The following is a 26162-nucleotide window of genomic DNA, read 5'->3' as shown; positions in this document are numbered from 1 at the left end:
AAGTTGCACAGTTTCTGTATTTATAATCCTTCATTTTGATAATGCAGTTTTTGATATACAGTTACTGTACAGTTTCAGTATTGATAAACCCGTATTTGGGAAATGCAGTTTTTGATATACAGTGACTGCACAGTTTCCGTATTTAGAATTCTGTATTTCCAAAGCGCAATATTTGAGATACACTTACTGTATAGTTTCCCTTTTTTTTTTGAAGATGACAAGATGACATTTTTTTCGCTTGTTCTGTCCATTTATTTTTTCATTGATGCAATAATTATGAGAAGCAACTCAGGATCCACATTTCATTATTGTGTTTTCAAGTTTTCACTTATGTAGGGTCAAATATTCATCCCAACAAAGACAATATACAGCAACTGTACATACATATACTGCATTACCTGCTGCCAGCAGATTGCAGCACAGGAATTGCTATATTGAAATTGCACAGTTTCTGCATTTATAATTCTTCATTTTGAAAATGCAGTTTTTGATACACAGTCACTGTACAGTTTCTGTATTGATAATATTGCATTTAGAAAATGCAGTATTTTATATACAGTTTCTGTACAGTTTCTGAATTGACAATTCCGCATTTGGAAAATGCAGTTTTTGATATATAGTTACTGTACAGTTTCTGTATTGGTAATATTGTAGTTAGAAAATGCAGTATTTGATATACAGTTACTGTACAGTTTCTGCATTGATAATTCCGCATTTGGAAAATGCAGTTTTCGATATACAGTGACTGCACAGTTTTCATATTTATAATAGGTACTTCATTTCCTAAACGCAATATTTGAGATACAGTCACTGTATAGTTTCCCACCTTTTTCAAGATGACACCTGTTTTTTTTTCCGCTTGTCCTGTCCATTTATTTTTCGAAGGAATGCAATAATTATGAGATGCAACTCAGGATCCACCTTTCATTATTGTGTTTTCAAGTTTTCACTCATGTTCAGTCAAATATTCATCCCAACAAAGACAATATACAGCAACTGTATATACAGATACTGCTTTACCTGCTGCCAGCTTATTGCAGCACAGGAATTGCTATATTGCACAGTTTCTACATTTATAATTCTTCATTTTAAAAATGCAGTTTTTGATACATAGTTACTGTACAGTTTCTGTATTGATAATGCTGCATTTTAAAAATGCAGTTTTCGATATACAGTGACTTCACAGTTTCTGTATTGATAATTCTGCAATAAAAAAATTCAGTATTTAATATACATTCACTGCAAAGTTTCTGTATTAATAATAGGTACTGCATTTTGAAAATGCAGTTACAAATAAATGAGCACTCATTATTCTCTACTGAGAAGTTGGCACAGTTAGCACAGACATAGAAAAAGAAACACTGTACCTCTAGAGATTAAAGGAGTTCTTAAATAAAGCTCACATATATTGGAATTATACTTTTCCAAAAAGTCGACAATATAGGTCGGTGCATAGAGGCATGACAGAATGTTCTCTTTAATGAACGGAATTAATCCTATTAACAGAAATACCATCTAGTCGACAAAGAGTAGATGCTGACTATGGTTTCGGTCTCATTCCACCTCGTCAGAGCAACATAACTCCTTCTTCGACGAAAGCAAGGGAAAAAGCGCAAAAAGTTTTGAATTCACGGCATTATTTACCTGCCTTACTAGTGACCCAGTAATGATTTCTATGTCAGGGCAGATAGGTTAATGCCATGAATTCGAACCTTTCCACGCTTTTTTCCTTGCTTTATTATCGTAATCTACGATATACGCAATCTATGAACTTAAGCATATGGATGCATACTACAGGCTGGTAGCACTTTCCGCACTTAATAGGAAAATGACTCTTTGCTAATTTGTATATTTAGACAGTGTACCGCACCTAAGTTAGGACTGCTATTAACCTTTATGAGTCTATGAGTTAATTCCCTTTCCCCCCTATGTGATGGCCCAAGCCAGGGGCTATGAGTTAGCATGAGTACGGTTATATGTGTAAGGTAAACACGCTAGCCACTTGCATCATGAAAATTAAAGTATTACCTGTATTTCAGACTTCGGCTGAGCGCCTGTTTCAACCACCATGTTGGGGCACTCTTCGGACATCCTTGTCAGAGAATCACCGTATAACTGCAACACTCCAACGTTGGAATTCGTATCACCATTAGGAGTAGTTGAGTTTTCGAGGTATAACACAAACCTGATGAATTTAATTCCATCCTCTTGTTTCGAAGTCTTACTCCGTATGTACACTGAAAAAAAAAGGATTCAACGGATGATCACATGAAGGGTTCGGTAGTTATCAAACGGCATATTGAGGTGGAGTCAGTCCCAATATGCCGTTTGATGACGAAAATGAGAATCAATTATGATCAGCAAGCAAGGTATGGGAGGACATATATATTGTTATACAGGGTGATCTCAAAGGTGATGCTTTTTTTAACAGGTAATAGAATTCCTCAAAATAAGTCATAATACCAAAAATCGTTTCTATAAAATATTCACCAGGCCTGAGTAGGTATTTCGAAACTAAAGTTACTCGAAAATCTAAGAAATTCCCGCTCCGGATCTGCATGCAATGCTACAGTGCTACAGAATGACTTGGTAATTGCATATCAGTAGTCAGATTCTGCACCCACTGCATCATCCGACGCACTACCAAAACCTTACAAGGCGTAAATATAATCGCAGGTCAGTGAGGTGACGTGCGCTGCACGTACTATCTGACAAGTCACTGTCATGCTTTATTTGCGCGATCTTTTTCTTTTCTATGTTTTACAAAAACTCACGCTGCGTCACCTCACTAACCTACGTATGGAGAGTAGAGAGAAGGAGAACGATCGCCGTACTAAAAATGTGTCTCCAAAAACGGGGAAAATAGGTGTCGCTGCGATTACAACGGGTATCGATAAGGAGTGGGGATTCAAGCGTCAATTTGAAATGAACAGCCTTCATTTTATTTAAGGTTATGTGTCATCGTGGTTTTTCTGATGATTTTTCAAATACCTTTCTTCAAATCTATATTGAATATGAGTTCTCTGAATTATATGCAATAAAATGCAAGTCGAAATCAATGAAATTCAAAAGAAATCACTGATCAAAAAAATTGTACCTACTTTTGTTTATCATTGTTTATTGAAAGCAGCTATGTTAGTTGGTTTACTAATCTTCAAAATTATATAAATCCGTAGTGAGGAGCAGTACACATCAAGACAACAAAAGGTAGCAGTCTCAGATTTATCACTTAGGTATTAGAGTAGATTCTTTTGCCAATACTCAGCTGAGAACCGATATAAACCATATATTATGTTATGCCAACAAAATTCTTCAAGAATATTTACTTCTGAACCATGTAGTTTTATTGGTTAAATATTCTAATTCAGAAGAGTCAACTTCTCACGAGGGATGACAATTTCGATTTCGTTTATAATGAATCCATCATCTTTTTGATATCTTCATCGCAAAAGTGCTCTTGACACACAAATTGATTGGGAGTTGATTCTTGAGATAAGGTTTTTTCCAATTTTCTCTCAAAAATGCTCTCGGAAATTTTATCTCTTCTCCTTTTCTTTCCGATGCCAAAACACTCTTATACTAGCGCACGCTTCAACATTTCACCATGGTCATATGTTGTTCTCTTATCAAAAATCGACAATAATAATATTCCTATCATCTGTCACCAGGGAAACAGTTCACTCAGCCAACTAGCCAACTACAATTTGATTTGTGTAAACAAAATTTTGCACTCTCGTGATGGCCAGCGCGCCTGTTGGCAAAAGCATGAACTACTACTATTGGTACATATTTTAGGGGACAAAAAATCTGTGGTCTCAAAGCAGCGATCGTTCTCCTTCTCTCTACTCTCCATAAACCTACGTTTCTATTTGCGCCTGGCCTTATGCGTAGGCTTGTGCCGGCGTCAGAGTCAGCGTATGAATTTTGGGAATTTTCGGAGTGTCGCAAAGTTGTTGAATTTTGCCTCACGTTTGCTCAAACAATGAACTTTTTAACATGATTTTAATTTATGGTGAATCCAAACAGAGTGACAGTGCGGCGTGCAGGTTGTACAGAAGAAGATTTCCGTTAAGGAATCACCCAACTCCTCGGATGTTCATAATTTTGGTGCAGAGATGTAGGGATACTGGACGTTTGCACAAATCCCGGGAAGCAAATGTTGGCAGGCCTGTAACATCGCAAATGGCAGAAACCGAGGAGCCGATTCTGGACATAGTTGAGGAACAACCGACAATAAAATTACTAGAACGATAGCCAGGAGGGTCGAAGTGAGCCACAGTAGAGTTTGGAAGACACTAAGATAAGAGTAATTGTACCCCTACCATTTCCAGAAAGTTCAAGCACTCCAACCAGAAGACCATCCTCGGAGAAACGAATTCTGCCTGTGGCTTTTAAATCACCAATGTAACAATATCCATTCAGTTTACTGACGAAGCAACTTCCACAAGGAATGGAGTAAACAATTTCCAAAATTCCCATGTATGGTCTACAGAGAATCCTCACGTTATCAGAAGAACAGATTTTCAGCAAAGGTTTTTCTTGAATGTCTGGATAGGATTCCTGTGTGGAATGCTTACCATTTTTTCTACCACCACGAATGTCAGGTGAAGACTTTCTTTTATAGCATATCTGGTTATTCATAATTGTCATTTAAAGTTATAATAAGCTTCATTATTGATGAAGAACCAAGGTAGAAATAAAGAAAATAAGCTACCATGAAAAAAATAATTATAACTTGATATCTTCAAAATGAATCGCCTTATATAGTGTAACCAGTCCGGCCCTTGCGGTCGGACCTTTCGAGAACCAGAGCGGTCGCGAGGTTCTCGAACAACCGCGAAGGTACCTGAATGTTTCCGGCGCCTATATAAGCCCAGCGGAGGAGCAGGTAGACAAGTACAAGTACAGATATAGTTCAAAGTGCAAGCAACGGACAAGTGGAAATAAATACGAGTGGAAATAAATAGTAGTGACATAGTTAGTTTGTTAGTTATAAGTGTTACTATACGTGTAAATAAATAATTTTAATCAGTTGGACGTTTTAATCAAGCGAAGAAAACGTTACATTGGTGTCAGGTGTGGGGTTCAACATCGCTCGAATTAAATAAATATTTTCGGTTATTTGTTCATGCCAGTGACCATAAGATTACAGAACGTAATGGAGACGCAAGCGGTAATGGACTTTTTGAGTAAGATGAACGAAAGAATGGAAGAAAATTCTCTAAAATTAAATGAGAAAATGGACGAAAACTGTTGTAAGTTGCATGAGAAAATGGACGAGAACTCATGTAAGTTGAATGAACAAATGGAAGAAAATTCCAGAAGATTAAATGAAAAAATTGATGAGAAATTGAATGAGAAAATGGACCAGATTAGGGAAAATTGTAACGATGTGGTGAGCCAACTTACAGATAAATTGGATGAGAAACTGGAAACCATAAATGAAAAATTCGATAAAGTGGACGAGAGATTCGATATAGTCAGTGGAAAATTTGACGAGGTTGATGAAAAGTTTGACAAGGTTAACGGAAAGTTTGAAGAAATGGCAGGAATAATTGAACATCATTTCAAATTGATAGATTCCTTGAAAAGAATGTCGAACAGAACAGATATTCTGGCTTCAACACCCTACAGCACAGCGAAAGCGGAAAATGACGGCGTAGTAGAATGAAGTTCAATCCTCCAACTTTTGATGGAAAAATACCCTGGTCGACATACCAAAAACAGTTTGAAGCTGCTGCGCTGGCGAACAATTGGAACGATAACGAAAAAGCCACGGCATGAATAATAGCTCTACGAGGAGAGGTACTCAACATTCTGCAAACGATTCCGGAGAGCCAACAAGCCTGTTACGAAGTTCTTACATCGAAACTTCAGATGAGATATGGTGATGCTCATCTACAACAAGTTTACCATGCACAAATAAAGAACCGAATGCAGAAAACAGGGGAAAATCTCCAGGAGTTTGAAGCTGATGTGGCGAGATTAGTCAGACTGGCTTATCCATCTGCTCCAGATAGCTTCCTGGAACAGCTATCAATCCAGACATTCGTAGATGGGATAAAGGATAGTGAAATACAACAAGCCCTGAGACTAGCACGCCCTAGAACCATAGATGATGCCTTAGCCCAGGCTTTGGAAATAGAGGCAGCGAAGCAAGCGTCGCATAGAGGACACCTTCGTGTAAGACAAGAGCAAGAAACAGATCGATCTGTTGAGGAGATTGTCAGAGAAAAAGTCCGCAGAATATTGCTTGCTAGGAAAAAGGATGCTGTGTGCTGGAACTGCAAGAAAAGGAGGCATTTCAAGCAAAATCGTCCAGAATTTGAAAGGGCTACAGCTGGGAAAATAAAAGGAGTCGCTGTGGTAGACAATGGCTCGGCCAAAACCATTGAGTGTCCCCAGAATTCCAGCCATTGTTCGCGCCTGGAAGAAAAGATCGATTTAAGGCGGACCACCGTAATCGAAGACGACTGGCTACCTGAAGAAATTCAAAGAGCACAAGAGGAAGATAACGACTTGAAAGTAATCCTGAGTTGGAAGAAGAGCGGTAGACGACCTACTTGGGAAGAAGTATACAGACTGAGCCAGAATATAAAGTCGTATTGGGCACAATGGGAAACGTTGAAGATTGATGGAGGTCTTCTGAAACGTTGTTGGGAAAATGAAGATGGAACTGAGCAGAGACTTCAGTTGATTGTGCCGAAGAGCCGTGTGACAGACATTCTGACCAGACTACATAATGGAACTTCAGGTGGACATTTCGGGATAACTAAGACGTTGGAAAAAGTCAGGCAGCGATTTTATTGGCTAAATTGTAAGAGGGACGTTAAAGATTGGTGCAGAAGATGCAAGGTTTGTGCTGCTGCTAACGGACCTTATGGTTAAGGAAAAGCACCAATGAAGCAATACAACGTCGGATCCCCCATGTAGTAGCTATCGACATCGCTGGCCCCTTTCCCGAAACAGACCATGGAAACAAGTACATTTTGGTAGCGATGGACTATTTCACGAAATGGGTGGAAGCCTACGGTATTCCTAATCAAGAGGCAAGTACGGTAGCTGATAAATTAGTCAGAGAATTCTTCTGCAGATTTGGAATACCTTTGGAGCTGCATTGTGATCAAGGCCGAAATTTTGAATCGAAGTTATTCCAAGAAGTATGCAGCAAATTGGGAATTCACAAAACAAGGACTACACCTCTTCATCCACAATCAGACGGCATGGTCGAACGAATGAATCGGACCATGGGAAAACATCTAGCCAAAGTTGTTTCTGATCACCAGCGGGATTGGGATGAATATTTACATCTATTCACCATGGCATATAGATCTTCGGTTCAAGAATCTACCAAGGAAACTCCATCCAGTATAATGTTCGGCAGAGAAATAAGGCTGCCTTGCGACTTAGAGTTTGGATGTAAGCCTAGAGAAGACGTAGCTGGGAAGGACTACGTTAGTAAATTAAGGAACAAGCTGGATTACATTCATGACAAGGTACGCAATCAAATGCAGCAAGCAAGTGACCGAATGAAAATGCGCTACTACATCAAGGCTATTGAAGGTGGATTCACCACTGGAGATCTGGTGTGGCTACATAATCCACAAAGGAGGAAAAGTTTTTCACCAAAGCTGCGAAGACAGTGAGAGGGAACGTATGAAATAATCAAGAGGATAAATGATGTAGTTTACCGGATAAGGAAGCTCCCCAGAGGAAAACCAAAGGTCATCCATTTCAACCGATTAGCCCCGTACGCGCAGGACAAAGAAGAAGTACGTCTTGTGGAAGCCCCGATGCAAGGTAGCAGCGATTACCAGAAGTTTATGGATTGTTATGGTGAGACACGCGTTGCACGGTTTGGCGTTACACAGGAAGTACATCAAGATCTCTTTACCGTGTCTGACGAATACTCTCTCGCTCATTGCGTGGCGGAGGACCTTCGTATGAGCAAAGGAATAGCAAGAGTATTCAGAAATAAATTTGGACGTCAGGAACAACTATTGCGACAGCAGCCAAGAATCGAAAAAGTTTTGAAATTGAAGGCTGAAGGTCGGTTCATTTATTACCTAGTCACAAAGCAACATTCCTATCAGAAGCCAACCTATCGAAATCTATGGACGGCACTGCATAGCTTGAAAGAAGAACTTCAACGCTTTGGAGTTAGGAAATTAGCTGTTCCCAAGCTCGGTTGTGGATTGAACCAGCTGAATTGGCGGGTTGTGCGAAGCATGCTGGAGGTGGTATTTCAGGGGACTGGTATACGGATCCTGGTGTGCAGTTTCAACCCGAAGCAGGCCAGGGAGCCTGGAAAAACTGTGGAGTGCTACTTCCATCAGAATGGCTACTGTAGGAATGGTGATGAGTGCAAGTTTCGCTACGGTCCTCGGAGAAATTCACTTAATCTGTTCTGGGACAGAACAGGCTTAAGGAGGGGACAGCGTAACCAGTCCGGCCCTTGCGGTCGGACCTTTCGAGAACCAGAGCGGTCGCTTTATTCTGGAACGACCGCTATTTTAACAGACGGCAGACCTAACTTGCGGCCATTTTTTCACAGGCAGCCATACATCATCCTATTCGAAAAAAAATTAGCTTTAATTTGATATCAAAAACATCCGTGTACGTCATGAACGTAGAAATACATCGAAATGTTACCTGCTTACACCTGGCTGAGAGGTAGTTGCGGCCGAGTGTGCAACGGCAGCTATGGATTTTAGTATTCTTTACATGCATTGCTATGATGTGGATGATATTTTATTTCAAAACGGAGTGAACGAAATTTCTCTTGGAATATTGATTGACATTAATTTAATTAAAATTACTTGTGGCCGCTTTTGACAGGCTGCGGTGTTATCAGTGTATTCTCCTATCCATAAACGTATGTAAAAATGTGTGTTTGTCTCTGTACGTAATGAACGTAGTAATTCTGCAGCGGGATCTCGTACTATTATGTGATGAATGCCCTGCATTTTACATAGGTCAAACCGGCCGTTCTCTGGGAGTTAGACTTGAGGAACATAAAAGATCTATTCTGCAGAATAAATCAATAACTGGTTTCTCTAATCATTGTATTACTCTCAACCACTTCACATTTGTTGAAAAAAGAAAAAATTCAAAATTACATGATCCACAGGTGGGTCAACACAACGATTCATTTATTTCGAAACAATCATCTATGAAGATAACGAAAATATTGAAATTTTCACGAAAAACTATATACAGGATGTTTTTCTCGAGTTTGAAGTTGAATAAAGCCTCATTGAAAGTAACAACTTCAACCTAAATATAAATTTTCAGTCGAATCGATCGAGAATTTGAGGAGTTAAAGCCAAACGAAAATTTGAGAAATTACAGAAAACCCACTGTATATCGGAAACGGAGTACCTAAGACATGAGGTGTTTTTGAACTCAGCTCAAAGCCCTCTATTCACGATTTTCATTTGTCCGTTTACTCGTGAAACACTGAGACACACTATATACTCAAATCAATTCGTTCGGCCAACAACCATGAGCTTTTACTGAGTAACACGTCATGTCGTTCAATATTTTTTTAATTACTGGTCTTTATGAGTTCTATTATACCATTGAGTATTAAACCCACCACATATTAATACTCAATGATTATACCAAAAAGTTCTTTTTACTTTTGTACATTATTTCGTAGTTCCCGCTTCGACAAAACGAATAAAATAAATGATCACGTTAGGTATGCAGGCTCTGTGGATCGGAATAAAAACTCCTGAACACATAGTATGTAAGTATTCAGAACTGACCAGAGGAGAAATAGAAGAAATAAATAATACCACTTTTTAGTGCTGCTCACGCGACCAAAAAAGATGAACGAGCCTTGTCTGTAATCTCGACTAGTGAGCCCTAATCTCATCTCGTCCCGAATGTCGTGTGAAATAAATTAAGTTCTAATGATTATAACACATATACGCCATTCACTTTTATTTTAGCACTCGTTTGGCCATGAAATAAGTTTCTCAAGTTGTTGTAACTAGAACGGAGTAAGGTTGGCACTCATGAAATGTCGTTAATGTCATACGTCGTTGCCACAACTAATATCAATTTTTATTACGAAAATGCCGACAGTGAGTGAAAAAGAGAGAAGACATGGTTTCAGGAAGTGCTATTTAGAATTCAGGTCCATTCATTCAAATAGTATGAGTAGGTAACTCTGATATTCTATCTAATCTACAATATAGCACACGATAGCGCATAATCAGAAGATTTGGAAATGAAGATGATGACGAAGAATTTCCTTCTATTCGGAGACCCTAAAAAGAGGTTTAAGAATTTTATTTTAGGATGAACGAATGCGAAAAGTTACTACCTACAGGATTTTCGATGAATGTCATCATAGAAGAAGTTCCAGAAAATTGATTTTTCATTTGACTTGTCCTATACATTGTAAATGTCTTAAGGGATCAATAAATATATAATTATTATTATTATATCGAAGTATTAAAAATAATCAGCCATAAGTACGAGCCAGTTGTATTGTTTATTGTTGATTCATGAGAAATTTTTGTTCGAAGTTCCTCTTGCCTTGAAACTTCCTTTAAATCTTTTTACTTCTATTGATGCAAGATAATTTTTGTTGAAGAATGTAATATTCGCTTGTAATTATCCGTTAATTACTTCGAGAGATACTCATTCCCTACCACTGCATCATACGCATTTCATCTTCGGTTTGATTTTTTTGATTTCTACAACTGATGTAACGTATTCAACCTTTAGCCAAAGAAGGTAACCAACATTAATTCTCCTCAAGCTACTGCATATTATTATGTGTCAATAATTCAATTTTCTTCCATAGAAAAATTGATATATTTAAAAACTGATCTCTTGATTTTCCATGCAAATAACTAGATTTGGTATGCCTTCAGTCAGTTTGTATAAACGTCAATCATGTTTGTCGCATATTTTCAGAAGTGATTCGACATTGTGATAAAAAACCGCAATTAATGAGAGTTTCACGTAGAACGGACAACATAGCGCTGATTTAAAACCCAAAAATGTTTTGACAAACGTCATAACCCCACATTTTCTTACTATACAGAGCGGAATGTGTCAAATTTCCATGACCAACCGAGTGCTAAAATAAAAGTGAATGGATTATAGTTTAGTTCAGCTGACTTCCAATTCTCTGCCTTCAGAAGCATAATATCATTTGAAATTTTATTTATTGATACTCGGACTTGTTTCAAGACCCGTATAAATACATGGACCAAAAATGTCTATCCATCTTCTAGTATCAGGAATACAAAAATAGTCACTCCGATCGTCATAATTAGGCCCTTCTCCCTATCACTTATTACATCATACTAATTCAGGGCTAGAATCCCTAAATACGGGGACATAGGTAATAGGCGTTTTAGCTTGACTATTGAAAATTTCTAAAAAATTTAATTACACAATGTCCTCTAATCCACTAGGGATGAGTTTCAGACAACTTTCAGTAAAAATATCAGCGTCAGTGGTAATTTAAGTTATTTAGTTTCTTAATCAGTTAATCTTGTTAATGTGTTTCATGATTGATGAAAATTAGAAACTCAAGCATTATCAATAAAATCGTGAAAAGTAAATATTTTCCTAACGAAACTTGAGTACCCTTTTACAGTTTGTTTGTCATGTCTGAATCACCGAAGCAAAGGAAGTCATTGAGGAGAAATTTTAAATGTGAAATTTTAAATAAAGGAGGCAGACTTTCTTTGAAAACAGCATAATTCAAAACTTGGATTACTGTGGATATTCAGAATTGAAGTGAGAATTTATGGCAGGTGGACGTCACCTCCAAACGGGTTCGCAATTCTGAGATATATAGATGTTTTCCTTCAATAAAGCTCATCTGTTCGAAATGCACGACTATTGAAAAACAACTTTTACCTAATTTGTTTTCAGCACAAATCACGACAATGTCTCCATGTATCTTTGAGAAACTGATTACGTTTCACTCCATATACTGAGGAGACGAATAAAATCTAGGAGGGGAGAACACGAAAACAAATTGTTGAACTCACTTTATGGCATGTAACCGGAACAATTAAATGTTCAGGATAACTTATGAGGTCAATTGTTGATCATATTCAGGAATCAACAATAGATGAGCCAAATCTTATAAAAATTCGTTATTTATCTAGTGCGCTCCATCCAAATGAAATGGATTTTAATTCAAAGTACGATGCACATTTATATATACATTCAATTCGCATCTGAGTTACAATTGCTGGTATCCGTTTATGCATTTCTAATCAATAAACCTAAGCCCAATTATAGATTACATTTCAAACATAAATTTCATTAATGATGAACAGATTGAAAACGAACTAAAAACCTGAATTTCATATATGATTTCCACTCACATGAGTTCATTGAACCACAACACATGTTTCGCTATTATTGAATCATCTTCAGTTGAGTGAAGGTGAACTGAATACTGTGAATACGTGTCATTTTGAAACAACTCATGCTAATGAAATTCTTTCAATTCGGTTTTTCATTTATGAATTGTAATTTAGTATCGTCGACATCGATTCAACCCTAAAAATACCCATAAAAAAGGCTATCACTTATTCATTATAACCAATACAACATAGAAAAAAATTCCCAATAACATTCTGAAACCATTATGAATATACAAAATATAGCCACATCATTTATATTTCGATTGGCAGCCTCAAAATTTCTTTAAATTGGGGAGCTCAGCTCCAAATCAGAACTGGATGTTTACCGAAAACTATACCACCCAGAAATTGAGAGCAACTTATTTGCACATTTGAGTTCATATATGTAATATAAATTCTCAGTGATGCTAGTTTTTCAAATGAAAACCGCCAAAAAAGTGTATTTCGAAATGATAAACACCTACTATAAAAATATAATGATCAAGCCTAAAGGCAATGAATAGAATAATAAGGATAAATTCAGATGCATACCACCCGCCGATATGAATATCGACAAGTGTTGGGCGGATCGGCCACCGAATGCGAAGTTGCGCGAAGCTGAGCATTTTCAGTACTAATATAATCGACAAGCTACGAATCGAGTGACGTAGCTCATTATTTAGCATTGAAAACTCTCAGCTTCGCTCAACTTCGCATTCGGTGGCCGATCTCCCTTACGATCTGAATTGACGTAATGGCAAATTGGCTAGTTCAATTCAGATAAATACTATGTTTTTAACACCTTTTGAATTGTTTTTTTTTTGCTACAGAATAAAACGGTGACCAGGGGCCTATTGCACCAAAATTGTTCGGATATTGTCCAATTTGTCCTTTCTGGAATCCGACATGAATATTTCATATTTTGATTCGAAATAATGCTGTTATTATTGCGAAACGCTCTTCAGTTTTCCTTCAATATTCACTCTGCTTTATCAAAATTTCAATATTTTTCGATTGAATTGAGAAGGGAAAAGATGCATTGTAGTTTGGTGCAAGTGTCCCAAATTAGTATGTGTATTTTGGACATGATCTTACAAAAGTGTTGAAGAGATTTCGATGGTTCAAAGGGTAGAAATATCGCTATCGCCAAATGCGGAAATTGAATTCTATCATGTTACCATGCACCGAGAGCCAACGATGAGATAACCATGTCAACTGTTTGTCCGAACCATGCGAAGCAGTTTCGTGCGGAAAAGTATCGCTTTCCGCACTTGTTATGAAAATAACAATTTTGAGATAAAAACTTTATTCGATTGCAAAACACACCTTTTATTATTGTCTGATAAGAAATAGAGTAACTTTTCAAAACGAAATAATTAGAAATATTCCGCAGGTTCAAGATTTCATATAGAAAAGTAATGATTTTATGAATGTCATAGCCATATCAGAGTTTTCATGTTCGTGCAAAGTTTATCATGAGTCTCAACAAAAGTGAAATATTAAAAATCTGAATGATCTAGCTAGAGAATATAAAGAAATATTTAGTAATGAAAAAAACTCTTCCTTACAGCAGAAATATATGTACCTATACATAATTTCTCTGTTTTGGATTCGTGATAAACATGTAGAATACTGTTTTGGATATTCATTGGAACAAAAAAAGCTTCTGAGCATGTCTATACTATTTTACTATTTTATAACATCAGCAGTCAAATATCCAGTTACTGACCACGCCCAATACTGGTTAAATACGAGAAAAAAATATTTTTCAAACATTATAGTACCCCAATTCTGCGGTGCGCTAATTGACCGAAGCAGCAGCCCCACTCTCAGTGTTTTCCGAAGCGGAAAACTATTATACACATTCTCTTATTACCTTTGTTAACTTTGTTGAAGTAATTTCTCATTGTTCTTACCTTGATTATTGTAAAACTTCTTTAACTGTTCACCTCATCAAAGTACTTCTCTTTCATGAAAAAATTTATTCTTATGAAATTTATTCTTATGAAATGAGTTCACATGCAAGATTATTTCAAAATCTTCAAACAGATTTATAATCCTGAACAATTGATGTGTTCATACGAGGCCACTCGATTGAATGTCTACTCCGGAATATTTATTTTATGATATTTTATAACTTTCATAGATTTTCAGAAGTCTCTTTTGGAATCTCACATGGAAATGGCGATAACTCCGCCTGCAGATTCCTGGGGTGGGTTTGAGTAGCTTCAAGGGCGCTGCAGCCGGTTTCAAGCCCAGAGAAAGGAGGACAGTTGGTGGGGAAGGTTAGCTTAGCAGCCTACCCAACGTTAAATAAATTCTATGCTCAAAGTACTACTGAGTAGTACTGAGAGAGCCTCGGAAGTCGGACGGACTTTATGGAATAACGACAAACGACACGGCGAGACAGAAGAAAAACATATGTACAAGTTTTCGTGGAACTGAAATAAATTTCAAAAAAGAGACGTTAAGTCATTCCTTCAAGCGACGTTTCGAAACTTAATTGTTACTTCTTCAAAGCTCTCGAAAGCCTCAAACGTCCGTCAATTCTCCATTCAGCTTCCGGAGCTTTGAAGAAGCAACAATATAAAGTTGCGAAACCTCACTTGAAGGAATGACTTGACGTATCTTTTTTCAAATTTATTCCAGTCCCACGAAATTTTGTACATATATTCAAAAATAAGGAATACGACAGTGTTTAATTCAGTAAAAGGAAAAAACGACTATGGAAATCGCAAAAACTACGAATTAGAAGTTGGAATATATCTAACATCATGGAACAGCAAGGACCAAGAGGTTATAATGGAAATCAAAAAACATAACATCAAAATATCAGCATTATCGGAACTGAAAAAGAAGGGGAAAGGCAACACGAAACACCAAAACTTCATACTGTTCTAAAGCGGAAGACAAAAAACCAAAGAGCACAAGTCAGAGTGGAAATCCTAATACACGACAAATTTGAAAACTATAGAGACGACGTGCAATACATAATTGGTAATATCATGTACATTTACCTCAGTGCCGAAACAACAAAAAATACTTCATAAGCATATATACACCAGATATAAACAAAGCCAAAGATGAACGAACTGCCTTTTTCGACGAACTGCAGCAAGTAATTAATGAAATACCTAAAAATCGAAGATTTTTATAATGGGGGATTTCAACTACAGGATTGGTAATACGGTAGTACCAGATGTAATGCAAAGATTTATTTATTTATAATATTTATTTGAAAAGGATACAGAGTTGAGGCAAAGCCTATAAAACTCAAAATTAAAACATATACGTTCTACATAGAATCAAGAATACATTGTGTGTACATGAAAATGAAAAAGTGTGAATCAAAATAGAGAGAAAAAAAAAGAAAACAAAATCCACTATCACGAGTGTCACCGACGTACGCGACGGCACCATAGATTAATAATCTATGGACGGCACAAATTGTCATAGTTGTTTTTGAACGCATTGACAGACTCCGAGTTCACAACTGCCGACGGCAAACTATTCCACGCACTAAAAACCCGGTTGGAGATGAAATTTTGCCTCTGCGACGATCTAAAATTTTCCTTAGACAGTTTATATGGATGACCACGTAGACGACCATCGGAGTTCAAAGTGAAAAGGCTGCTTAGGTCAGCTCCAAAGAGATTGTGAAGAGCACGGTAAGTTGTGATTAGGTCGCCACGAATCCTCCTGTCAGCAAACGACGGTAAATTCATGAGAGATAGCCTCTCTTCATAACTTGGTCAAATTTAACGAAAATGTGAACAACAATGGAAAAATGCTGATAACATTATGCGCGCAAAACGAAATGCGAATTATTTTATAGACACAAAAACCAGCAAAAATATACCTTTGGTAATTGTTAAAAATTGGAGTAATTTTTAACCCAACTCTATCACTTGGTGCACATCTCTAGCAACTCAGTGACTACGTTTATCGTTACATGCTTCTGTGAACGTAACCTTTAAATCGCTGTCAATCAGCTGTTCAAAAAAACCGGTGGAACCTGTTGAATCTGCTCAATTCAATTCATTCTCTTTAGATTCTTCGTTCGCTCAAGTGAATTGGAACTTGGTGTGAATTCTTAACGTGATTTTTTAGTGCACTCTCAACTTTCTCAGTCAGCTCAAATCTGATAATATCATTTTATATTATTATTATCACTCGATTAACATCTCAAAAGGTACAGTACTTTTTTCACTCAACAAAAAATGTAATCATTTTTTGCATGTGTCACGTAAGAATATCATTCTACATAATTTTTCTCTCAACATTCACTCCATCGCTATGCATTTTCTCACAATTACATTTGCAACATTCTGCTCTACATCTCTCTATCATAGTTGCATGTATATTTTCTCAATTTTCTCTAAATCTCTCAATCAACCACGTGCTCAATGTGCTTAACTGTCTCAACCTCCTCAAAATGCATCGATATTTCATTCGCTTACAATCACATCACCTCGAAGACCACTCACATTTTAATTTCTCTAATTTTAGCACCAAGTTCACATTTCACACCACTCTATTAGAAGCTTATATACTTGTATTCACTCTCATTTTGTATATATGTCACCTCAGATTAACTTAACACCTCTTACAATCAGACTTCTCAGGCCTCTTAAGTTTCAGGTACCTCTACGCTCAAGTTGGACACTTCGAAGGCTTCTCATAGACCAGATCGAAATCCATCTCACTACACTCAGAACTCTGTATAATGGAATACACTCAATCAACTCTCTTGGACAGACTGGTTTGTGATAACGCTCGAGGAGGTCCAACCTGATTTCAACTCAATAAGTATAATTTCTTATAAACTTCCTCATGACTCTATTACCTGAAACTTATGATACCTTATTTCTTTTCTCTAACGTTATGAACTGCTCTTCTTGTTTCATCTCAATTATGAATACTACTCATTAATTCTTTCTACGTTTACAATATTTCATTTCTCTACATTTGTAACACAACTCACCTCAATTTATGTACTCTCATAAAACACCTTCTGCTTTTCTAATAGATTTGCTATTCCTGTAAGCGTTGGTAATCATCTCTCTCATTCTGTCTCATTACACCTGTCTCACTTACACATTACATATCTCTAACTTCTCAAGTTGTCACTGCAACCTTCTGTTTTTCTGATAGCGAGACAGTTTATGAAATCGTAAACTCTATCACTGTAAACGTTGTGCTTGCATGATAACACTCACATCAATTCAAACTATCAAGCTCAATTATTATGCAACTCAAAATACATAAACACGTTTTGATGTAAATATATCTCAATTCTTATCAAACACATAATAATTGATCTTGTTACTCGATACATGAAATTCACTCAACCTGCTCTTTCTCTCAAGCAAATACAACGTTGATTCTCTCATTGAAACATTTCTTTCAAATTCTCTCAATAACTTCTCAATACTTGTAAATAGGTTCACTCTGTTTAGATGTTGTATATAATTTTACTTCATGCGAGTGTCTATTTATTATGTGACGTGTTTGATATACAATAAAGATTTTATTTTACCATCTCCAACTCAATCATTTGGTAACAGTCCACTTTTAAGTAATTGCCAAAAATCTCAACACCCAGATTTTTGAACATTTGGTCCTTCGGGCCGGATGGTTGAGTTGGAATAATCATTCATTCATATCACATTCATCTCAAAAAGGTCATGTCTCAAAAGTCGGGAAGATCTTCTCCATCTCCAAAAGAGGATGACACTCAACTGCAGGTTCGATCGTCCAGATCTTCCACATCTTCGCAGCCTGATGTTGGACCTCAAACTCGCTCGGCTGGTCTTCCCACCAACCTCAAATTAAAAGTCGCTACTCAAATGAGTAGACTGCAACTCATGAAGGACATCTTCTCCAAGCTCTCCAACGTCTCAACATGGACTGTGCAAGACCTGTCCCACACTCAAGAACAACTGCAAGACCTTCACAAGAACTTCTCAAAGACTCACTCGTATTTTGAGTCAGCGTGGCCTGAGTCGTGTCTCGACCACGAATACTTCGCATCTTCAGTCTTCTTCGAGGAATACTCTCTGTTCCAATCAGCCATCTCTAAATTAATACAACTCAATATGTCACTCAATCCTGTGGATTCACAGCCATCCACTTCTGCTCAAGCCCCTCAGTCTTCTCAAACTCGTCCTCGATTGCCTGACATCTCAATTCCCACCTTTTCAGGCGACTTCTCAAAATGGCCTGCATTCCGAGACCTTTTTCAATCACTCGTGATCAATAGCACCTCAATTTCTGACATTGAAAGGTTACATTACCTTCGGACATGTCTCTCTCAAGAACCTCTCGACACCATCTCTAGTCTAAGCTTATGGACAAATATGAGAATAAAAGGCTGCTCCTCTCTTCTCAATACTCAAAACTTCTCTCCTTCTCATTGGCGAATCAGAAAAATTCTACCGCCTCATCTCTTCGTCAATTTATTGACAGCATCGTCAATCCTCTCCAAAGTTTGAAAGCTCAAGGTGAAGATCTAGAGCAGAACAACAATCTTTTGGTGTTCCATATCATCAATCGTATGGATCACGCCTCTCGCACTCATTGGGAAACTCTCATCTCCTCTAATACCGAATTTCCCTCCTTCGCTCAGTTGATGGAGTTCCTCCAATCTCGCTCTAGAGCTCTAGAATGGACTGAGTCCAATCAGAGACAGTCATCTCAAGAATCCTCTCGCTCTCGCACAAAAGTGCACACCATCTCTCAAAAGGTTACAGCTCAAAGTAAACCTTCTCCTTCACTCATCTCAAGCAAACCGGCCTTCTCGAACACTCCAATCTCAAAAGTCTCTTCTATGCCCAACTACACCTGTGATGATTGTGGACACGACCACTTTATTGCAGATTGCCCCCGCTTCTCCAAACGCTCACCTCAAGAAAAAGCTGATGTAGTATTACATCGCATCCTCTGCTCTAACTGCCTCGGTAGACATCATCGCCACTCTTGCAGAACGACAAAGATCTGCAAAATCTGTGGAAGTCGTCATCATACACTTCTACATGATGCTCCTCTCAGCAGTAAACCACACTGCAAAGTTCCACCGGTACCCCCTCGAGTGCTTCCACAATACGCTCTCACATCTCAAAAATCTGCTCAAAGGGAGGTGAGTTCTAGCAACTCAGCTCTAAAGCCTTCAAAATAGTTCGAAGAAACGTTGAATTATTTTTCTTCAGCTACCTCAACCACGACTCAACACTCTCCTCGCCACTGCCATCGCCCATCTCATCACCTCAACAGGATCACACACGGTTCGACTACTCATCGACAGTGGATCCGAGCTGACCTTTATCTCTCAAGATCTAGCCAGAAAACTCAACATCTCTAGAAGGAAGTCGCATGTTGTAATTGTGGGAATTCATGGAAAGACTTCTAAGACACAAGAATCTCTTGCCCACACTCTCAAGTCGACGTATGACCATCAAACCATAAATATTGATGCTCACATTCTTTCATCATCATTCTCTAATTTGCCTTCCTTCTATACATGTTTTCAGCAATCTCTACATCTCCAGCATCTCAAGTTAGCTGATCCAGAATACCACATCTCAAGAGCCATCGACATCATTTTGGGTGCTGATGTATATGGCTCAGTTGTTCTTCCTCAGATGAAAAAAGGCCCTCCATCATCTCCAATCGCGCAACTCTCAATCTTCGGCTGGCTAATCCTAGGACCTGTGTGTCAAGAACAGGAACGCCTTCCAATCCAATCTCCAATGTTTCATACTGTTCAAGATGAAGACCTTCATCATCTCCTCACTAGGTTTTGGGAACAGGAAGAAATTCAACCAACGTCTACGTCACATCTCACCTCTGACGAGCAAGAATGTGAAAACCACTTTGTCTCCACTCACTCTAGGCTCTCCTCAGGGAAATACATGGTAAGATTACCATTGAAATCATCTATTGACGTCTTAGGTTCTTCCAGACAACGAGCCTTCCGATGTCTACAAGCCTTGATTCGGAAATTCGACAAGGATCCTGACTACTCTCTGCTCTACCACCAATTTCTCGATGAATATGAACTCCTCCAGCACATGCAACCAGTCTCGTCAGAAAAGGTCAACTCAAGATATTTTCTTCCTCATCACGGTGTTCTCAAAACAGACAGCTCTACAACGAAACTGCGAGTAGTCTTCAACGGCTCCAGCCCCACCTCAACTGGTATTTCTCTCAACGATATTATGCACACCGGAGCGAAACTGCAACTCGACGTAATAGATGTTCTTATGTGGGTGCGTAAATTTAAATTTGTCTTCTCTACAGATATCACAAAGATGTACAGACAGATTCTTGTTCATCCTGATGATTGGGATCTTCAAAGCATCCTTTGGCTCGACTCAAACAACAACGTGAAGACATACCATCTCACAACGGTCACATACGGAACTAGATCAGCTCCATTTTTGGCAATCAGAGTTCTTCTCCAACTTCTCAAAGATGAGGGTCACAACTTTCCACTAGCCATTCCTCCATTAACGAAAGGTCGTTATGTCGATGATATTTGTGGTGGAGCAGATACTGAACATCAACTTCTCGAAATTGCCAAACAACTCCAGAACCTTTGCATGGCGGCCAGCCTTCCGCTAGCAAAATGGCAGTCAAACGTCTCAAGCCTCTCTCACGTCGTTCAAGAGGAAGAATCAACACCCACTCCAATCTCATTCGATGAAGATTCTCACTCAACTAAAGTGTTAGGTCTAATCTGGTACCCTCAAGAAGACTATTTCACTTTTAAAGTCAGCTCCAATCTATCTGGGTCTTTGATCACCAAGCGATCAGTTCTATCTCATATTGCTAAAATATTTGATCCACTCGGTTTAGTCTCCCCTGTTACGATTAGGGCTAAAATGTTGTTGCAGAAATTATGGCTCCAAAAGTTATCATGGGACGAACCTCTACCTCAACTACTCCAACAGAAATGGTACGACATCAGTGAAGATCTCTCCAAGCTGGCCAGCATCACAATTCCAAGATGGATTAACACTCAAGAGGGTTCCTTCATCCAACTCCACGGCTTCTCTGATGCATCTCAACTCGCCATTTCAGCCGTTCTCTACCTTCTCGTTCGAACTCCGTCCAAGGAATGCAAAGTTAAAATGCTTTGCTCCAAAACCAAAGTATCGCCTTTAAAACCACTCACAATCCCGAGACTCGAATTATCAGCTGCTCTTCTCCTCTCTCGACTCGTTAATTATGCGCATAATGTTTTAGCTCTCAACATTCACTCAACCACTCTATGGACGGACTCCTCAATCACTCTAGCTTGGAACAACACTCACCCTTCACGTTGGAAGGACTTTGTACGGAACAGAGTTGCAACAATCCAAGATCTAACTCCAAGGGCCCATTGGAGGTATATTTCCGGCAAAGACAATCCTGCTGACTGTGCATCACGAGGGTTAACTTCTTCTCAACTTCGCAACCACTCGCTAAGGTGGACGGGACCACCATGGCTTTCCAAGTCGGAAGATTCATGGCCAAATCGTCAGCCGGCACCGACAACCGACCATGAATCAGAAGCAAGACCAGTCATCTCCATACTCACCTCCACTACGTCAGACTACTCATGGGATCTCATCTACAGGTATTCCAGTTTGAATAAATTGTTAAGAATCACCTCTATTTGTTCAAAGGTTCTCGCACGACTCCAACGCAAGCTGGATCCAGTACACCTCACTCACCTGACTTCAACTGACTTGGAAGCATCTCGAAGGCAACTCAAAAAGTCTACTTTCCACATGAACTCAAGGCTCTTCTATCACAGACTCCACTTCTCTCTTCACATGTATTCAGTAGACTCACTGCATTCCTCGACAACAATGGTGTAATTCGTGTAGGCGGACGAATTTCCCATTCTCAGCTCGACCCAGATAGCAAGCATCCAATTATTCTTCCTCGACACTCTCAATTTATTTCTTTGGTTATAGATGAAACTCACCAAACAACTCTACTTGTGCAAGGCACTGTGGCACCGCTCTCAACAACTCATGGCACAACTACCCACATCTCAAGTGCAGCCATCTCATCCATTCCTCCACACTCTGAGGATTGAAAGCAGTCTTTTCGCTCCAGTTATGGGTGGATTGAGTAGCTCAGACACTGGAGTGATGGATCTACTCGATTATAATCAACTCCGTTAATTATGGCGGCCGGAATGTTAAAAATTGGAGTAATTTTTAACCCAACTCTATCACTTGGTGCACATCTCTAGCAACTCAGTGACTACGTTTATCGTTACATGCTTCTGTGAACGTAACCTTTGAATCGCTGTCAATCAGCTGTTCAAAAAAACCGGTGGAACCTGTTGAATCTGCTCAATTCAATTCATTCTCTTTAGATTCTTCGTTCGCTCAAGTGAATTGGAACTTGGTGTGAATTCTTAACGTGATTTTTTAGTGCACTCTCAACTTTCTCAGTCAGCTCAAATCTGATAATATCATTTTATATTATTATTATCACTCGATTAACATCTCAAAAGGTACAGTACTTTTTTCACTCAACAAAAAATGTAATCATTTTTTGCATGTGTCACGTTAGAATATCATTCTACATAATTTTTCTCTCAACATTCACTCCATCGCTATGCATTTTCTCTCAATTACATTTGCAACATTCTGCTCTACATCTCTCTATCATAGTTGCATGTATATTTTCTCAATTTTCTCTAAATCTCTCAATCAACCACGTGCTCAATGTGCTTAACTGTCTCAACCTCCTCAAAATGCATCGATATTTCATTCGCTTACAATCACATCACCTCGAAGACCACTCACATTTTAATTTCTCTAATTTTAGCACCAAGTTCACATTTCACACCACTCTATTAGAAGCTTATATACTTGTATTCACTCTCATTTTGTATATATGTCACCTCAGATTAACTTAACACCTCTTACAATCAGACTTCTCAGGCCTCTTAAGTTTCAGGTACCTCTACGCTCAAGTTGGACACTTCGAAGGCTTCTCATAGACCAGATCGAAATCCATCTCACTACACTCAGAACTCTGTATAATGGAATACACTCAATCAACTCTCTTGGACAGACTGGTTTGTGATAACGCTCGAGGAGGTCCAACCTGATTTCAACTCAATAAGTATAATTTCTTATAAACTTCCTCATGACTCTATTACCTGAAACTTATGATACCTTATTTCTTTTCTCTAACGTTATGAACTGCTCTTCTTGTTTCATCTCAATTATGAATACTACTCATTAATTCTTTCTACGTTTACAATATTTCATTTCTCTACATTTGTAACACAACTCACCTCAATTTATGTACTCTCATAAAACACCTTCTGCTTTTCTAATAGATTTGCTATTCCTGTAAGCGTTAGTAATCATCTCTCTCATTCTGTCTCATTACACCTGTCTCACTTACACATTACATATCTCTAACTTCTCAAGTTGTCACTGCAACCTTCTGTTTTTCTGATAGCGAGACAGTTTATGAAATCGTAAACTCTATCACTGTAAACGTTGTGCTTGCATGATAACACTCACATCAATTCAAACTATCAAGCTCAATTATTATGCAACTCAAAATACATAAACACGTTTTGATGTAAATATATCTCAATTCTTATCAAACACATAATAATTGATCTTGTTACTCGATACATGAAATTCACTCAACCTGCTCTTTCTCTCAAGCAAATACAACGTTGATTCTCTCATTGAAACATTTCTTTCAAATTCTCTCAATAACTTCTCAATACTTGTAAATAGGTTCACTCTGTTTAGATGTTGTATATAATTTTACTTCATGCGAGTGTCTATTTATTATGTGACGTGTTTGATATACAATAAAGATTTTATTTTACCATCTCCAACTCAATCATTTGGTAACAGTCCACTTTTAAGTAATTGCCAAAAATCTCAACACCCAGATTTTTGAACAGTAATACAAGTGACCAAAACTCAATAATTAACTATATTGTTACTAATAGAACAGTACATCCGAGTCAAATACTGGACGTGCGAACAATGTCGACAAAGGTCGGCACAGAGCACGGTCTAGTGAAATGCAACTACCGCTTCAAAGCTAACTCCCAAAAAAAAAACCAAAAAGGGGTGTAAGGGGGAAGGATGCGTTTTATAGCCTCTCCTCTCAAATGTCAACCTCACCTACACGCGGTGCACCCTGTTCTTACGAACGAGGCTCTGGCGACCGAACATGAGCGGTATAACTCTGTTTCCCACAATCACCTAACCTAAATATTGGCTTGAGCAGGAAATGGCTCCCTGCGTTGCTTAAGTTACGTCTCAGACCTTGTCGTCTCAGGTTACCTGTGCCACAAGATAATCTAGTCGCAACCGCAACCAAAGTTGCACTTACAGCGTTACCAGTGCAGCTTTAAAACACCTTCTAACGCAGCTCCTACAAAAAGATGGATCAGTCGAACAGGACAAAATTTGTATCCGGAGGTAAAATACCCTCCCATTCGGATCTCCGGGGGAGGGTGCCTGAGCGAGTGAATCATAGTACAACAACCAATGAAAAGCACATAGCTTTTGCAGCATGGAACGTCAGAACCTTGCTAGACAACCCCAAGGCCGACCGACCAGAAAGGCGTACTGCCCTAATCGATAAGGAACTGCAACGAACATCCATTGCAATAGTTGCCTTAAGCGAGACAAGCTTCTCGGACGAAGGTAGCTTGGTAGAACATGCTTATACTTTTTTCTGGAAGGGCTTGCCAGAAGGCCAAATCAGACAACATGGTGTAGGCTTTGCCATTAGAAACGACCTGGCCGCCAAACTAACCGAAAATCCAGTTGGCATCTCAGAACGTTTAATGACCCTACGCTTTCCTGCAGCAAACAACACGTTTGTGAACATCATTGCAGTATACGCACCCAATTTGAACTCCTGACAACTCAAAGGACACTACGAAACACTCGTTGCTACATTAAGTGAAATCTCAAAATGGGAACGAATTATCCTCATTGGAGACTTCAACGCCAGAGTGGGCAGATGTCAAGACTCAGAACTATGGCCAGGAATAATAGGGAAACACGGAACAGATAGCATTAAATCGAACGGAGAACGTCTGCTGGCTTTTTGTGCAGAACACAATCTTTGTATAACGAACACCTTCTTTATTACGAGAGCCAATTCAAGGGGGACCTGGCGCCACCCGCGCTCAGGGCCTTGGCACACTCTCGACTATGTGATCGTGAGAAGAAAAGATCTCAAAGAGGTGTTGGTCACTAAACCCAGAGCAGATCTGGAGTGCTGGACTGATCATAGGCTGGTAATCTCGAGAATGAAGATCTCAATGTTCCCAAAATACTAACGCAAGCGAAAGTTACTAAGAGAGCGCCTTCAAATCTCCAAACTACAAAACCCTCTACTACTCTAACACCACCGGATTATAACGACGACATTCAGAGTCATTGGCTCCGCTTCAAATCATCTCTTACAAATTCAGCGAAAGAAATACACAGAACGCTCCTGAAAATCCCCAGACTGGTTCGCCGACAAAAAAACGCATATCGCACCCCTTCTGGAGGCAAAACACAAAGCGATGAAAACAGCAATTAACAAGCCTGGCGATGTTGCAGCCCAAAAATGTTTTATTGACATAAAACGCGAGGTCCGCCAAGAAATAAGAAAAATCAAGGACAGCTGGTGGAAAGAAAAAGCTAGGGAAATACAAGCTTACGCCGATAACCATGATTACAGGCGTTTTTCCGAAGCTATTAAAACTGTTTATGGTCCAAACAGAAGAGCTAA

General features: G+C 38.6%; 1 protein-coding gene across 1 annotated transcript in view; it reads right to left on the bottom strand.

Moving 5' to 3' along the window:
* Positions 1–26162, bottom strand: part of LOC123309758 (spondin-1) — a 106218-nt gene that overhangs the window by 55348 nt on the left and 24708 nt on the right. Inside the window, 1 exon segment of the mRNA XM_044893006.1 lies at positions 2029–2237. Within this exon segment, the coding sequence (XP_044748941.1) occupies positions 2029–2237 (209 nt within the window).

The sequence above is a fragment of the Coccinella septempunctata genome, chromosome 3 (assembly GCF_907165205.1).
Source record: "Coccinella septempunctata chromosome 3, icCocSept1.1, whole genome shotgun sequence".
Lineage (NCBI taxonomy): Eukaryota > Metazoa > Arthropoda > Insecta > Coleoptera > Coccinellidae > Coccinella > Coccinella septempunctata.
This window is presented reverse-complemented; position numbering and strand designations above follow the sequence as displayed.